Here is a 16,462-nt window from a genome sequence, read left to right as displayed (position 1 = left end):
TCACTATGCCAGTAACGTAGTTCTTTGGCATAACAATGTTAATAATAATAATAATAATAACAATGTCGCTGTGGCTTGGTAATAGGCAGTTCACATTATTTAAATGGAGAGTTTTTTCAAAGGCTTTACTGGCGGAATATGTGTGTCCCATTAAATGCATTCTTAGCTGCCTCTTTTTATCTGTTTTTATATCTTTAGAATGTACAACATGTGTGTCTATGTCTCACATAAGGATTGTGGATGATGGGCAAAATAAAAAAAAGCACTTTTCCTTTAAGACATAAATAAAACTACTGTGCTCGTGTGTGTTGTAGTAAATGGGTTCCTTGAGGAGAACAGTAAGTGACATCGGGGGTTCAAAGTTAAGTTTTAGCTTGTTATGGGTTACGGCCAGACCCACTCAGTCCAGCATGAGGAAGGGAGCGGCCAATACACATCCCCCGTCCTTCCAGGCCCCACCGGATTCCCTGAGGCTGGCGTTGGGGAGGATTGTGGTGGCTAGACTCAAGCTGCACCCAGAAAAGTGCCACTTCGGCGAGAGATGGCGTTTCTGGGTCACAGGGTGGATGGTGGAAGCATCATCAATTTGCCTGAATTTTTCACACAATTCCTCTTTTTGTGTACCTTTGTGTAAGATCTCTAGAAGCACTCCATCACAACTCTCCCATCAGTGATGTTTTATTTTGCTGCAATAGCCATATAATCCTTGGTGAACACTCATTTGCACGTCGCTGTGCTGCAAATTAATGTGTTATGACTCTCGTAGATTTTTCATATGGGCTCTAATTTCCGCGCTCTTACATCAGACTTCGGTGGCTACTTTCCCTCGAATGACCTGTGTTTTGTCAGGTTGTCGCATCACATTTCTGCTTTTGACCACACTTACAGTTTCAGAGCATGTGTGACACAGCGGTTTGGCACTGGATTCTGTAAGAATGAGCATATATTGGTCCGTCCTTTCACTTTTAAATGTTGGGTTTTCTCAATGAACTGTTCTTACTTTTAAACAAGCCATGTTTCTCATTTTCTCAGCAAGTAAACAAACTATTTCACTGGCTCATTTTGAGTGACGTCGCCGCGTTTGCTGTCACGTAACTGTAATAACTGAAGTGATTAGGCCGACAAACAGCCGCTGCGATTGGTCCACAGGCATGATTATATGTTATGTTTCCCATTCACTTTAATTGGTCACAGGTCCATAAAGAGCTATCACTGGGTCTGCGAATACAAGTAAATATGCTTACTTTTATAAATCACCTTTCTACAAAGAAATTTAACATCCTCTCGTTTATACATTCACACACGCACTAATATAATATACTTGGGAAACAGTTTCTCAAGTAAACGAGAGGCATTAACTTAAATTTCTTTTTAGAAAGGCACGTTATGAAAGTAAGTACATTTACTTGTACTGTATTCATTTACAGAGCAGCTTCGACACATCACATATGACGGCGATGTTGACGTACGGCTCAGCGCTTGATGCGGCGTCTATGTCTATGCCTTTCACATGCGTAGCAGTACAAATCGGCTTGCCTCACACGTGACTGCAAAAAAAAAAATAGGCCGACCGGATGAAAATGCGTTCTGCACATGCGTAGAACTAATTGCGTTTCCGGTACGGGTTGCGTAGTGACAGCTACTTTTATCTTAAGTAGTTAATTATTTTTCTCTTATTTTACTCAAAGGTACACACTAACTGATATAACAAACCTTCTAAAGCAGATATTATCGAGGGGTTTTCGTCCAGGGATTCAGACATTCAGCCGATGTTTGGCATATTAGCATTAGCTTTACAGGTAGCGGTTGTTTTTACCATAGCCACCAGCTAACCGGAAACTTGTTGTGTTCCTATGTTCTGAAGTGGAGACCCTCACTCGCCTGTCTTTGCCAATAGCACCATGCCCGACAGCTGAAATAAACTTAGGCTGGTGATTTGACATCAATAATGCCATGAGAAGCAGATAAGTGGCCCTGATACATGCTGCGGTTTGATGAGCGGGGGAAAATGTCGTGTAAATCAACCAAAGTGGCACCCAGTGTTGACTTTGACCACAGTTGTTCCGACAGCGTGGAATATCTGACGCTGAATTTTGGTCCTTTTGAGACCGTTCACCGTTGGAGAAGACTCCCTCCATGTGACGAGTTTGTTGGAGCAAGGTAACAAGATGAGAGCACAAGATTTGTATCAAAAGTTGTAAAATGTGTGTGTTCACGTTTGTTTTCTTCTTACAGGCGCAGCAAACACACTGTCGTGGCATATAGAGATGCTATATACGTGTTTGGGGGAGACAATGGGTAAGTACTGTTGTAAGATGGTTATTTATTTTATTTTATTTTTCCCGGACGCCTCATTGGTGAGGCGTTCCGGGCATGCCTAGCCGGGAGAAGGCCCCCGGGCAGACCGAGGACACGCTGGACACGATTATGTCTCACAGCTGGCCTGGGAACGCCTTGGTATCCCCCCGGTGGGGCTGGAGGAGATGGCCGGGGATGGGAAGTCTGGTCTTCCCTACTGAGACTGCTGCCCCGCGACCCGGACAAGCAGAGGAAAATGGACGGATGGTTATTTTTTTACAACATAAATGATGTTAGAATGGTGTACCCCCTACAGGAAGAACATGTTGAATGACTTGCTCCGCTTTGATGTGAAGGACTGCTCATGGTGTCGGTAATAATTTAAAAATATCTTGTACAATATGACTGTATGCTGTGACTGTATACTTTAAAATACTATATTCCACAGGGCCTTCACCACAGGAACGCCACCTGCTCCTCGCTACCACCATTCAGCTGTTGTTTACGGCAGCAGCATGTTTGTTTTTGGTACCTTTTATAGAGCCTTCTTATTACTGTATATCTAATATTGCTATACTGTATATTAAATGTATGCACAGCTGATGTACTGTACCTTCTAAATATATTCCAGGGGGCTACACTGGAGATATATACTCAAACTCCAACCTTAAAAACAAGAATGATCTTTTTGAGTACAAGTTTGCAACGGGGCAGTGGACTGAATGGAAAGTGGAGGGGAGGTAATGTATTTGGTTTGTTAAAATCCTTAAGGCGTCCTTTAAAATTCACGCACATATTTGACCTGAAGGACAAAAAATGTCAGCTTTCCAGAAAGTGCTGTAAACACATATATCAATATTTTTTGCACTTGTAAATGAGTCAATTTTTTAAGAACAACTTCAGGCTGAAGCATACAAATATCATAATATGATGATATGATTTGTTGCCACTCTAGGCCACACTATGTTTACATAGCTGCAGTTTTTTATTATGAAAGAACAAAACAAAAAGAAATCGAATTTCCCAAACATTTTAAGGAGTATTTGCTAATAATAAGACCCTGAGATGGGTCTATGGTTGGTAACAATATTGATATACTAGTACAGGTGGTCCTGGGTTTGCGACATCCCGCGTTGCGACATTTAATGGTCATGATTGCGCTCCCATAAATTAAAAACTTAATTTTGGTCCGTAAACAGGAGACCTGCTTGAGATCTAGTTACAGCATGCACTGGCGGAAGAAAACGCGCCACGCGCAGCACAAGAATGCACTGTGTCCCTCGTACTAGGTGGCCACGCTGTATTACTTGTTTTTTATTTATATTATGTATTTTACTATATATTATATATTTATTAAATTATTTGACTGTCTATTGTTGTATTCCTTCTGTTTTAGCTTGCCAGTGGCTCGCTCTGCACACGGGGCCACAGTGTACAGTGATAAGCTGTGGATATTTGCAGGTTATGACGGGAATGCTAGGTATGTTTGATTATACAGATTTATACGTGTTTGATAACAGCCATGTGCAAAATCATGAGGCATATTTTCCCCTCTCTTAGGCTGAATGACATGTGGACCATCAGTCTGCAGGACAGAGAGCATGCGTGTTGGGAAGAGGCTAGTATATTATTTGTATTTGTACTTTATTTATCCCACAGCGGGGAAATTCACTTGTTACAGCAGCAAGCAAGATACGCAAGTAAAGAATACAGTGTAGAAAATACATATTAGTTTAATCAAGAGCAGCGCCCACACAAATACTTTCATGTGCTGACGTCTGTTTCTGTGTCACACTTAGATTGATCAGAGTGGTGAGATACCTCCATCTTGCTGCAACTTCCCAGTTGCTGTATGCAGGGATAAGATGTTTGTCTTTTCCGGCCAGAGTGGGGCCAAAATCACAAACAACCTCTTCCAATTTGAATTCAACGGCCACATGTGAGAAAATCCAATTCTACTTAAAGTGACTTGTAACTTATCTGAAAGCTGCTAACACTAGATCCTTATTCCTTGCAGGTGGACCCGCATCCCCACTGAGCATTTACTGCGAGGCTCTCCACCACCTCCCCAGCGGCGTTACGGCCACACAATGGTTGCCTTCGACCGGCATCTGTATGTATTTGGAGGTGCTGCTGATAATACCCTACCCAACGAGCTGCATTGCTACGATGTGGACTCTCAGACCTGGGAGGTGATCCATCCCAGCCTCGACAGTGAGGTATGAAAGGCTAAGTACTGGCCTGGCAAACAGAATCTCTGATGTCATAAACAATGATATATGCATATATAGTTAGAACTGTGTGAGTGTACTTACACTACTGTGGAACCGATGAGTTTGAGCACCATCCACACCAAGATAATGGTTTGTTTCTAATTTATTTGTGTTTAGGGAAAAATATCAATAATAGAAACAATCAATTGCAGGGTCTGTCACAATAAAAAAGCCATTTTTTTAGCTCTACAAAGTTTTAAGTAACATTTTAAATGGCCTACAAGTGTAAAAAGAAATTAACCAATACAGTCATCCCTTGTTTCTCATGGCTAATTGGTTCCAGAACCGACATCGATAAGTGAATTTCCGCAAAGTAGGATTCAATAATAAATAATAATAAATTGAATATTTTCATAGAGCATACAAAGCCTGTTAATGACTTTCTAAATACAATTTTTACCATTATTTTACTGTAGACATGAAATAACACCCCATAGGCACCTTTTACACTCCTATTTTTCTTTGTTTACACTAAGCGCAGGCTACGGGATCACTGCAGGGTCACAAGACGGCCACTGCTCATAGCATACAGCAAGCTACCGCGCTAACTAATTAGCCTCCAGTTTATTTATTGAAAGAAAGGGTTTCAAACAGGGTGAGGAAAAAGGACAAAGTAAGAATCCACTTCCACACAGACTGGGAGGATAACTTTTTCACTATGTCATGTCTGACATGCCATGGCCGACTCCATGCAGTGGTAATGTAATGTAAGGTAATGTAATCTAACGTGATGTCTCATCAATGTAACAATACTGACACCCAGTGACCAGAATACTTCATATAACTTGTCTTTAAATATTTTATGACTAATAATAGGTCATAGTCAACCACAAAACAGCGTTAATTTATTAATACATTTTGAAAAACTGGGATAGACGGAGGGGGCGATGTTCGAACCGCGATGTACAGAGGGACGACTGTATTTCTTTACGTATGACTGATGCTGAAGAGGAATCCATTTTGTGCATCAGGCCTTTCAATATTCTTAAGTGTCAAACTGAAAAACATTATCTTGTGTGACCTACGACGTCATTGTCATCACACTTCTTTTTTTCAGAAGAACAATCAAAATACAGTGGAAGCTCAGTAAGCGTATGTCCTGTTTTTCGTCTATCGTTGAAAATTTACGCCAAAACATTTGCCTCGGTTTAGCAGTTATTATAGGATCCTGTCAGAGTCTCACAGTCTGATGCTCTTTTTCTAACTTTATTGCGGCCGACATGTCAACAACAGTGCTTAGTTCCAACATCTCCAATGTGCATACCGTCTCTGCATACACCCACACAACGCTTCCTCCACCAATCACATGCAAAGTGCATTCATTGATACATTTTGAGTTTCCCTGTCTCCTCAGATGCCCAGTGGGAGGCTTTTCCATGCAGCTGCTGTGATTCAAGATGCCATGTACATCTTTGGGGGGACTGTGGACAACAATGTTCGTAGCGGAGAGATGTACAGATTCCAGGTTGGCACTGTTGACGTTATAATTCATATATTGATTAGACCAGGGGTCTGCAACTTTTACTATCCAAAGTAGCCTTTTTGCCCCCTCGCCCATTAAAGAAAAAGTCTGGAGTCGCAAAACATAGCTCAAAACATTAGTTTTGAAAGTTTGAATCTTTCTTAATTTTACCAGTTGCAACAACAGAATACAACACATAGAAGTGTGGTGTGCATGTGTAATGGATGCCAAATAGTAGGGTTGTGATAGTATGTTGCTTAAACCTCACTACTTGGTGCCTCAAGAAATGTGCAAATGTGTGTTTCTTTTACTCACTGGCTAACGCTTTTCAACTTAGCTATCAATCAGTCGACTTATGTGGTCGCGGGTTCGAGCCCGTCGTGTGCAGAACTGGACTGCAGGAATGACCACTTTTATACATGTGCTGTAGGTCTACTTTGAAATAACATTACTAACGTACTTTGCATTAAGTGTTGAGTGCTTCTTTTGAAAACCTTCTTTGCTCTTATCCGATCACCAGTCAGAACTCAGCCATGATGCATTCACAGTCTTCCAGAAAGCTGGATATTTTTAACTCTTTCCAAAAATGCGCATTTTCCCCACTTGGGTGTTAAAAAAATATCCAAGCATTGTGAAGGGAGCCACAACAAAGAGGCTGAAGAATTACATGTGGTGCCGGAGCCGCAGGTTGCCAACCCCTGGATTAGCCTATTGTCACAGTTAATCATTTTCTTTCTATTTTCTATTTTCTTGCAGTTTTCATGCTATCCAAAGTGTACTCTCCATGAAGATTATGGCAAACTATGGGAGAACCGTCAGTTCTGTGATGTGGAGTTTATCCTGGGAGAGGTGGGTTTAATGCTGCATTATTAATGCACTGGTTTACATATTTTTTTAGTGAACATTCTTCTTTTTTCTTTTTTTTAACAGCGAGAGGAGAGAGTTTTGGGACATATTGCCATTGTGACTGCAAGATGCCAGTGGCTGCGCAAGAAAATCCTGCAGGCTCGGGAAAGACAGAGACAGGTCAGAAGCAAGGAGAACACATCAGTCACATGACACCATTGCTTTCGTGGGCTGACCTTTAGAGATAACCCTTCATGAAAGGGCTTGGCTTAGCTATTGAGTTGCCTGGGCTTCAATCTCTCCTTTGTACCAGAGCACACTTTCACAATACAATAACCATGGTCAAAATTGACTAACTGCTCAGTGCAACATTTAAAGTTTACTAAAATATATGCTGTTTAAAAAAAGCTAGACTCTGTCGGACTATGTTTGATACACCTGTACCATCCCAAAAAAAAAAAAGCACCGCACCACAATTGTATTATTTTGACCCTCACATGTAATTTAAGGTGACCAAAATATTTTAAGTCAGTATGTCATCAGTATGTTGTAGTGCAGTTGTACACCACTGCAAACTATTAAAGTAACATATTGTTAGGATAAATAATATTGTTGTAATAAGTATATTGTTATATCCTTTATACAGTGTGTGATATACCTCTTTTAGAGTATCAATCAAAACTGAGCACTATATTCATTGTAAGGTGGAATTAGATTGCTCTTTAGATTGTACACATATACATAATGATGTTGTCTGTGGATGCACACTCTAATGTAAATACAGTGGAACCTTAGTTAGCATCATTTATCCGTTCCAGAAGGTCACACTCCAACCAAATCAAACGTTTACATAAGAAATAATGTAAATCCAATTAATCCATTCCAGACAGCCAAAAATGTTAATACAAAACGCATTTTTATAATTTTACAGTTATAGTTTTACATTCAAAAAAACAATTTGAAATGCATATAAATACATATAAATGATGATTGAAAGGGATAAATGAACATTTAAGGTTACTTTTACCTTCAGTGAGGATGTGATTGTTCCCAAAGACACAATGTGGCAGCGAGATCAACACAGACCCCACCGTAGTGTTTTGCCATGAACTATTTTTTTTAATTCAGTAGTGTTTCTCACCTCAAGTCTCTGCTTTTCTTTTGATCACTGCTGGAAATTAACCCAAAATTGAACCAAAGAAATTTGCAAGTGCCAACATTTGTTATACAAGGTGAGAAACGCTACTGAATTAAAGAAATAACTCATAGCAAAACACTGTGTTGATCTCGCTGCCACGTCGTGTCTTTGGATAGAATCAATTCTTGACTGAAGGTAAAAGTAACCTTAAATGTTCATTTATCGCTTTCATTCATCATTTATATGCATTTAAAGTGTTTTATGCATGTAAAACTAGAGTATAATTGTAAAATTATAAAAACCTGTTTTGCATTAACACTTTAAGACTAGTGGGGTAACTGTGAAAGAACTACAGTCAACTGCTGATAACATCATAGACGGGTGACGGAGCTGTTTCTATATGTGTCAAGCTAACAAGGATGCTTTGTTAATGAAAATGCATTAAGAACACAGCTGGACTCACATTGTGAATTAATAACACACTCATATAGTGAATTAATAAGACAAGAAGATACATGCCATATTGTACGCTATGTATGCAAACTATTGGTGTAAATTTTCGCTGTTAACCGTAAAACATGCAAACTGGGGCATACGGTACGCTAATCGAGGCTGCACTGTATTAAAAATCTGGGGTTCTATCTGCACCTTTCCTGGGTGGCTCACTTGAAATGTGTCTCAGAGGACTAAACAGGAGAGCGGTGAGGAGAGTGATGAAGGGGCCACAGGAGGAGGAAGCCATGTCCCAGGAAGCCACAGGCCATCAGGCAGGCAGCCACTACTGGAGGTGTCCATCAGGGAAGCAGAAGCCCAGCCTTTTGAAGTCTTAATGCAGTTCCTCTACACAGACAAGATCCAGTACCCACGCAGAGGTAATTGTAGTACTGTAGACATAATATTGACAATCAACAAGTTGTCATGTCATTGTTGTATCTTCTCTCTGTACTCAGGCCATGTTCAGGATGTTCTGCTAATCATGGATGTTTACAAACTGGCGCTTAGTTTTAAGCTCTCCCGCTTGGAGCAGCTGTGTGTGCAGTACATTGAGGCTTCTGTTGACCTGCAAAACGTTCTCAGTGTTTGTGAAAATGCCAATAAGCTCCAACTTGACCAGTTGAAGGTACTTTTTATTGACCTCTGGTAGTGATGCTGATTTCAGATGAGGGCAAATGATGTGTTTAAAAGCAGAGGAAGTTGCCGCCGCTCCAACAACTTCTCTCTTCTTTCAGGAACATTGTCTTAACTTTGTAGTGAAGGAGTCACACTTCAACCAGGTGATCATGACAAGGGAGTTTGAACATCTGTCCACGCCGCTAATTGTGGAGATTGTTCGACGAAAGCAACAGCCTCCTCCCAGGCTGTACTCGGACCAACCCGTGGACATTGGCACCTCCCTGGTGCAGGACATGAAGGCGTACCTCGAGGGAGGTGGCTTGGAGTTCTGTGACATAATTCTCCTGTTAGATGGACATCCTCGACCCGCTCATAAAGCCATACTGGCCGCTCGTTCAAGGTACTGACCCCAGCAGGGGGAGCTATTTTGCTTATTATGAGGGAGACGTAGCCCAGTCTTAGGTGGGTTATGGTTCGACTCCCACTGCAGACCAATATAAATTCCAACTAGTTGATGGAGAAGTTATCTGGTTCCTGATCAATCAATCAATCAATCAATATTTATTTGTATAGTGCCTTACCAACAGCCAAACATTTTACAAAGCACATTACACAATGCCACCAATCACACAGTCATAAAAACAGAAATAAGATACGTATATATACAACAGCGCAGACAACATAGTTGTAAACACAAACTATGTGTCAAAAGCCAGTTTGGTGCGTCTTCAGCTGTGATTTTAAAAACTGATTCAGTTCAGTTATAGAGCATAGACCAGGTGGAAGAACGTTCCAGAGCCTAGGAGCAGACACAGCAAATGAGTGATCTCCCCATTTCTTATATCTGGCCCTGGGGAACACTAGAGTTACCTGCTCGGAGGAGCGCAGTGCCCTGACTGGCTGGTAAACAGTCAACAGGTCGGCTTGGTAGGATGGAGCAAGACCGTTAATGGCCTTGACCACAAACAGAAACACCTTAACATACACACTAAATCGAATCACACTGAATCTGGCAGCCAGTGTAGAGAGAAGAGAATAGGGGCAATATGGGCGTGTTTTGAGGCGTTCTACAGGAGGCGAGCAGCAGCATTTTGTGTACCAGTTGAAGTCTGTGGAGAAGGCATTGATTTACCGGTAGTCCAATATAGAGAGCGTTTCAGTAGTCAATCCTGGAACTGATGAAGGCATGAATGGCTTTTTCAAGGTCAGCATGGGAGAGAAAAGGTTTGACTTTTGACAGGAGCCTAAGCGGGAAGAAATTTGCTTTCACAGGAGCATTCAAATTTGTCAAATTTCAGGCTGGAGTCAAAAATAACACCCAAGTTCCTAACAGCTAGAGTGAACTGTGATGTCATGGGACCAAAGATGGGTGTGCTATGGGGAGTCAGGGCTGAACAGAATATATTCATTCTTCCCCTCATTTAAGTGGAGGAAGTTTTGTGCCACTGTTTTATTTCATGAAGGCAACTGTGAAAAAGGTCCAATGATGTTCTGTCATTTGGGTGCACAGGTAAGTATAGGTGAATGTTTTCTGCATAGAGATGGAAAGTGATGTTGTGGTTGGAAATTAGTTGTCCTAGTGGCAGCATGTACAGAGAAAAGAGGGGGATGCAGGGGAGGAGAAGTCATCGAGCATGACTGAAAAAGTCCTGTTTGTGACATCTGAAAAGAACCATTCAAGCACTTCACCGTGAAATCCAGCACAGTGCTTAAGGCGGGAGATAAGGACAGCATGATCCATAGTGTCAAAGGCGGCTATAAGGTCTAATAACACCAGCACTGCTGAGTTTTTGGTGTTGGGGGCTGTAAGGATGTCATTTTGCACCCTCAGTAGTGCAGATTCAGTGCTATGGTGGGCCCTGACACCTGACTGAAACTTGTCTACAATGGCATGTAAAAGGAGGAGACTGAAGCTGGGAACTAGTTTCTCCATAAGTGTGGACAGAAAGGGCAAGTGAGAAATTGGGCAGAAGTTGGACAGAACAGAAGGGTCGAGGTTTGGTTTTTTGAGGAGTGGTCTGACCACAGCATGTTTGAGGGCAGTAGGTACCATACCTGGCTTAAGGGGGCAGCTGGTGGGCTTAAGCTCCTTGGACAGTTTTTTTTTTTTTTTTTTTCCCCCCCCCCCAGGTCCATCAGAGTGATCGGCTCTAACCTCTCCAGAATGCACTGCACAGTAGGGACAGGAGAGACCATGGTGGGGACCTTTGGGATGGCCTGTCCTTCCATTTTCACTCAGCCTGCCGGCTCAGAGCTCGAGTAGTGTCATTAAGCCATAGGTTTTTCCACATCTGGCAGCCTTAACCTTGAGAGGTGCAAGAGAGTCCAGGGTCTGGGAGCATATAGAGTGGAAGGCATCTGGCACTGTGTAAATAATGCAGCAAATTCATTTGATGACTGTTGAAGTGCCCTTGAGCAAGACACCGAACACCTAATTTCAGCTCATTCTGACATCTCTCATTGCCTGCATCCTTGCATGCTTGGTCTGGAAATTTCTCTTCAGAGATCAAAACTGGTATAATAAATGTAGCCATCACCAGACCAAGGTGTACCCCAGCTGTCGCCCGAAGTCAGCATACACCCGTGAACCAAATGAGGATAAGCGGCATAGAAAATGGATGGATGGATGGATGGAAATATAGCCATTAAGTCATCTTAATATTGTCACTTTTTGCTATTGCAACTGTTAACTTTACTCTTTGACCCCTCAGTTACTTTGAAGCAATGTTCCGCTCCTTCATGCCAGAGGATGGCCAGGTTAATATCTCCATCGGTGAGATGGTTCCAAGTAAGCAGGCATTCGAATCCATGCTGCGCTACATCTACTACGGAGACGTCAACATGCCTCCAGAGGATTCTCTGTATCCTTGTCAAACTTCATTCACTTTTGAACCTTTCACTTTCACGTCAATATAGTCATGTTTAGAAGAAGGCCTTCACGGTAGTTACACATTTATTTAATAGTATAAAACTGGAGAGGATGCTGAGGAAGTAGTTATACGGTTCAAATCTAGATGATAGACTGCAGTGCCATCCAGTGGTCTTTGGTGGAACTGTAGAACCCACCTCGTTATGTACACTTGCACAATATAATGGGATCCAATAGAAGCGCCATATCAACAGTATAGTTCTTGTATTCAATCTGATAAATAATTCTAAATCACAGTAGTCTGCCAATGTACTCCGATGTTATGTTGAATGTAGTGTAGTGTAAAAGATTGTGCTCACTTTCTTGGGGATATGTGTAGATGCTAACAATCAACATTTTCAAGATAACTATGACATAGAAATGAAAGGATCAAAAGTTAAACGTTGTGCTCAAAATCGTATTTGTCTTGTCCTTGACCCTTATACAAACAGTTATCTGTTTGCTGCACCATATTATTATGGCTTTTCAAATAACAGGCTACAGGCTTACTGCAAGCAGAACCTGGAGATGAATGTCACTGTGGAGAATGTCTTACAGGTATTTATGTATCGGGGGGAGGAGTCTACAGTGCATGCAGCGACCAGATTGGTCAACACTGTTTCCAGACTCGTTTACCCCCATGTTTATGTCCTGATGTTTTCCTTGTTACAGATCCTGGAGGCAGCGGATAAGACGCAGGCCCTGGACATGAAGAAGCACTGCCTCCACATTATTGTCCACCAGTTTATCAAGGTGGGTGGGCTCATGTTCGGCGCCCTGGGGGTTTGCTGCCCACTCGCTGCAGCTGAGCTAACCTTGTAGTCACGTCATCTTTGCAGGAGACTTGACACTATTGGCCTGCTAGTGGAGCGCTCTCCATCTCCTCTGTAGAGAGGAGAGTGTTTACAGGGCGGCCGGCTGAACAAGCACCTTCTCGCATAACCACGAGGCTCAGAATGCCTCTCTTATTATTAGTGTTTGTTTTCCCAAGAGCCTTTTGTCACTGATGTTTTTGTTATGCTTGCTTCATATTTTTCAGCATGAGCAAATCCAGTGCAGCTTTATTTGACTCTGTTTGACTTGTATTCTTCCCCCCCCCCTCCTTTTTAATTTTTGCTCTCCTCCCCTTCCAAAGGTATCCAAGCTCCCAAACCTGCGATCCCTCAGCCAGTTGCTGCTGTTGGACATCATAGAGTCTCTAGCTACACACATATCAGACAAGCAGTGTGCCGAGATGGGCTCCGACATTTAGGATGATGGCAAGAGCTGCACTTTTTTTCATTTCTCCCTCTTCTCCCATAAACTGTTTACAATATCTCCACATCATTCCTCCCTTTACACCTTGCATGTTTCAGTCTCACTAATGCCTCATTCATATCATAACAAGGTGTCCTGATCGTCATTCTTCATATCAGTGTTGTTTAATTTGTGTGCACAGACACACATTAAAACCTGTTTGTTTTGCTCCCTTTTGCTGCTGGTCCCCCCCCCCCAATGCAGTTTTTCTTACATGTCGCTTTCCTGCTTTCACTATCAAACTACATAACTAGCATTACTCGCTGCTGGACCAACATCATTACAGGAAACGTAGAAGTATATGATGCTTGTCTTATATTTATTCCCGCTCTTAATATTCCTGCTATCCAAATGTGCGATGTTGACCACCATTAACAGGCTTTGTCAGTGTTTATTTGACAATACCGCAATGTATATTTAATGACATCTGTTAAAAAATATTTAGTCATACGGGTTCCAGTGTATTTAAATCCCTAATAAATCGACTCATGTAAAATCAAACTGGTGTGTTTGTAGTACTACTAATCCATTCAGAACACATGCAAATTCGATTTTGATGTTGTTGTGTACACATTACTGCTGAGTAGTGATAATATGTAATGTAAGTCCAGCAGTACAGATTTTATGTTTTTGCTTTATACACCACCACAATTGGAATAAAACCTGCTTCTAATGTACGGATTTGGACAAAGTGACCAGTTCAAGGTGTACCCCTCCTCTTGCCTAAAGTCAGGTGGGAGAGGCTCCAGCTCACCCTTGACCCTACTGGGGACAAGTGCAATAATGTATATAAAATATAAAGGCAAATACTGTAAATCAAGGCAAACTGACTGATTGTCCAAATACTTCTCAAACTAACTCATTAATATTCTATATACTGTATATCAAAAGTAAGATTTTAGGTGAATCTTTGCAATATTAAATATTGTGCAGCCCAAATGGTCACTTGTCAAATAATCCCAAACCTCTGATCATATTACCTGGCAAAGCTCGATGTCATCAAGGTCCGTTTGCAGTGTCAATTTTCCACAAGAGAGTTGATAAACTCTGTCAATGTTCATTGGCTTGAAAGGATAAATTGATTTTATTTTTTTATTCAATTGTATTTGTTTTTTTTCCCCATTAGGTACAAAAAAAGTGTAATCGGACACTGATTAAAATATACAATACTGTACTTGTAAATTAATCAATCGTAGTGTCTAAGAAAGACATTCTTATGTATGTAACTTTAAAAAAATTAATGTATAGAAGTGCTTATTAACACTGCTTTCACTATGTCATGTTATTTTATTTAAATATTTTATTTAGTTGATTGACTGGGAGAAATCACAAGGTTCTGCTTTTCGTCAGGTCTGACTAAAGTTTAAGTTACGGTTATATGGTCCCTTGTCTTATATTTTTGTATCAGTTGAATTATGCTGTTTCAAGTATCACTGTTGCACAACTGTCACATCAAATTACTATTACTATAATTACTTTGAGCAAAACGTCTTCACAAAAAGTAAGCAACTCGTCACTAGTTTCACTCATCAAATCACACATTTGAATTAGAAATAAATACTAGAAGAGCTGGCCTGAGTTCCACATGGGTTCACAGAAAGAAACCATTCTAATGTAATTGTTCATTGCTATTCAAGGCTAGATGGGCCCAGGATGCCATCAGAGCGATTGGGTTTCACTTAAAAACAGAGTTCATTGTATTCGTATTGGACGCTGAAACAGAAGAGTAATTGTGTTGTCATGCAACATACTCAGATTATCTCCCTCTCATTGGTAGCTTTTTTTTTTTTTTTTTTAATGAAGGAACCTCAAAGGTGGTGCAACATTAGTAGGTGGGTTGGACTTTGTGGCTGATGTTGATATAGCCACAGTGGAGCGGGGCTTGGAGGAAGAGATGGTTCTCACAACTAAAACCATGCAAAGGACGGCGGTCTTTGTCACCTTCGGGGGGCTTGTAACCTCCTTGATCACAACCTTCCTCCCACTGTGGAAGACAATGAATTCAGACCTGAATGAGGTTGAAAACTGGTACTCTGGACTGTGGCACATGTGCCTCTACACCGAGGAGGTTGGGGTTCAGTGTAAGGCCTATGACTCCTTGCTGGGGCTACCTGTGGACCTGCAGATCGCCAGGGTGCTCATGTTAGTGTCAGTATGCATCGGCGGTTTGGCACTGCTGGTCGCTCTACCAGGAGTGGACGGGGTCCACGTGTGTTTGGACCAGCCTGGAAAGAGGAGACGGCTCCTGATCTTGGGCGGGGTGCTGTCCTGGGTTTCCGGGCTCACCACGCTGGCTCCTGTGTCCGTTGTGGCCTACACTACTGTGGTGGAGTTCTGGGATGCTGGGTTTCCTGATGTGATGCCGCGCTGGGAGTATGGAGAGGCCATGTTTTCAGGATGGTTTGGAGGGTTGGCACTAATCACTGGAGGGACTCTCTTCTTTGTTGCTGTGTGCATGGCTGACTATGATATGCGCACACACACTGTGACCAACAGCCCTCATATGCCACACAGGACACAACACTACCGCAAGACTGAGGTTTTATAATTGTTTTCTCTGTTTAGTTTCTTTTCCCCTCCTTTATTTCTTCCAATTCCCATTTTTTAAGCCAAAAATGTGACTTGAGTGACGTTTTAGAATTATGAATTATGAATGAAATCTATTTGTAGTGATGAACAATTATATGAGATAGTGATGGAATTGTTGTTTTTATTCATTTTCAAGTCATTTAAATGTATGTAATCATCTTAAAATGTGTTATTTCCACGCCAGTTGATGCAAAACTGACTTAATTATTCAAGGGATGACACCATTTTCCATCATAGTGCTTTACAAATACTTAAAATGTGTTGATAGCATATGCGGTTGTAATACAATCGCTGAGTGTAGTGTGGCGTGTCTGTGGTATTAAAAGGACAATGTGTGTTGCATTCCCCTGCTGCAGTGATTCTGTATTGAATTTCCTCAGGGGGCGGGCCATGGCCGGGCCATGCACTCGGGGTCGTTAATGCACAATGGTGATGATTAGAATTCACAATATGTCATGCAGCAACTTGCTAAGATGCGCAGACACGACACAAATATGTCTGATGGTTGCTTTGATGCGGAAACACACGTGCAGGATCAA

The 16,462-nt window shown here is 41.6% G+C and overlaps 2 protein-coding genes across 2 annotated transcripts; both read left to right on the top strand.

Moving 5' to 3' along the window:
• Nucleotides 1–1,580: 1,580 nt before the first annotated feature.
• On the top strand, nt 1,581–13,808 carry lztr1 (leucine zipper like post translational regulator 1). The gene is made up of 19 exons (XM_054773118.1): nt 1,581–2,160; nt 2,236–2,298; nt 2,615–2,671; nt 2,747–2,826; nt 2,930–3,038; nt 3,695–3,778; nt 3,859–3,916; nt 4,098–4,237; nt 4,316–4,517; nt 5,926–6,036; nt 6,790–6,882; nt 6,964–7,059; nt 8,700–8,889; nt 8,968–9,137; nt 9,247–9,530; nt 11,842–11,991; nt 12,491–12,596; nt 12,711–12,791; nt 13,174–13,808. The coding sequence occupies exons 1-19, from the start codon at nt 1,982–1,984 to the stop codon at nt 13,288–13,290; spliced, it is 2,370 nt and encodes a 789-aa protein (XP_054629093.1). The 5' UTR covers nt 1,581–1,981; the 3' UTR covers nt 13,291–13,808.
• A 194-nt stretch (nt 13,809–14,002) lies between these two features.
• cldn26 (claudin 26) lies at nt 14,003–16,265 on the top strand. The gene has a single exon (XM_054773123.1). It carries the CDS (start codon nt 15,229–15,231, stop codon nt 15,880–15,882), a length of 654 nt encoding a protein of 217 aa, XP_054629098.1. The 5' UTR covers nt 14,003–15,228; the 3' UTR covers nt 15,883–16,265.
• Nucleotides 16,266–16,462: the final 197 nt, after the last annotated feature.

This window comes from Dunckerocampus dactyliophorus, chromosome 4, assembly GCF_027744805.1.
Source record: "Dunckerocampus dactyliophorus isolate RoL2022-P2 chromosome 4, RoL_Ddac_1.1, whole genome shotgun sequence".
NCBI classification, from domain to species: domain Eukaryota; kingdom Metazoa; phylum Chordata; class Actinopteri; order Syngnathiformes; family Syngnathidae; genus Dunckerocampus; species Dunckerocampus dactyliophorus.
This window is presented reverse-complemented; position numbering and strand designations above follow the sequence as displayed.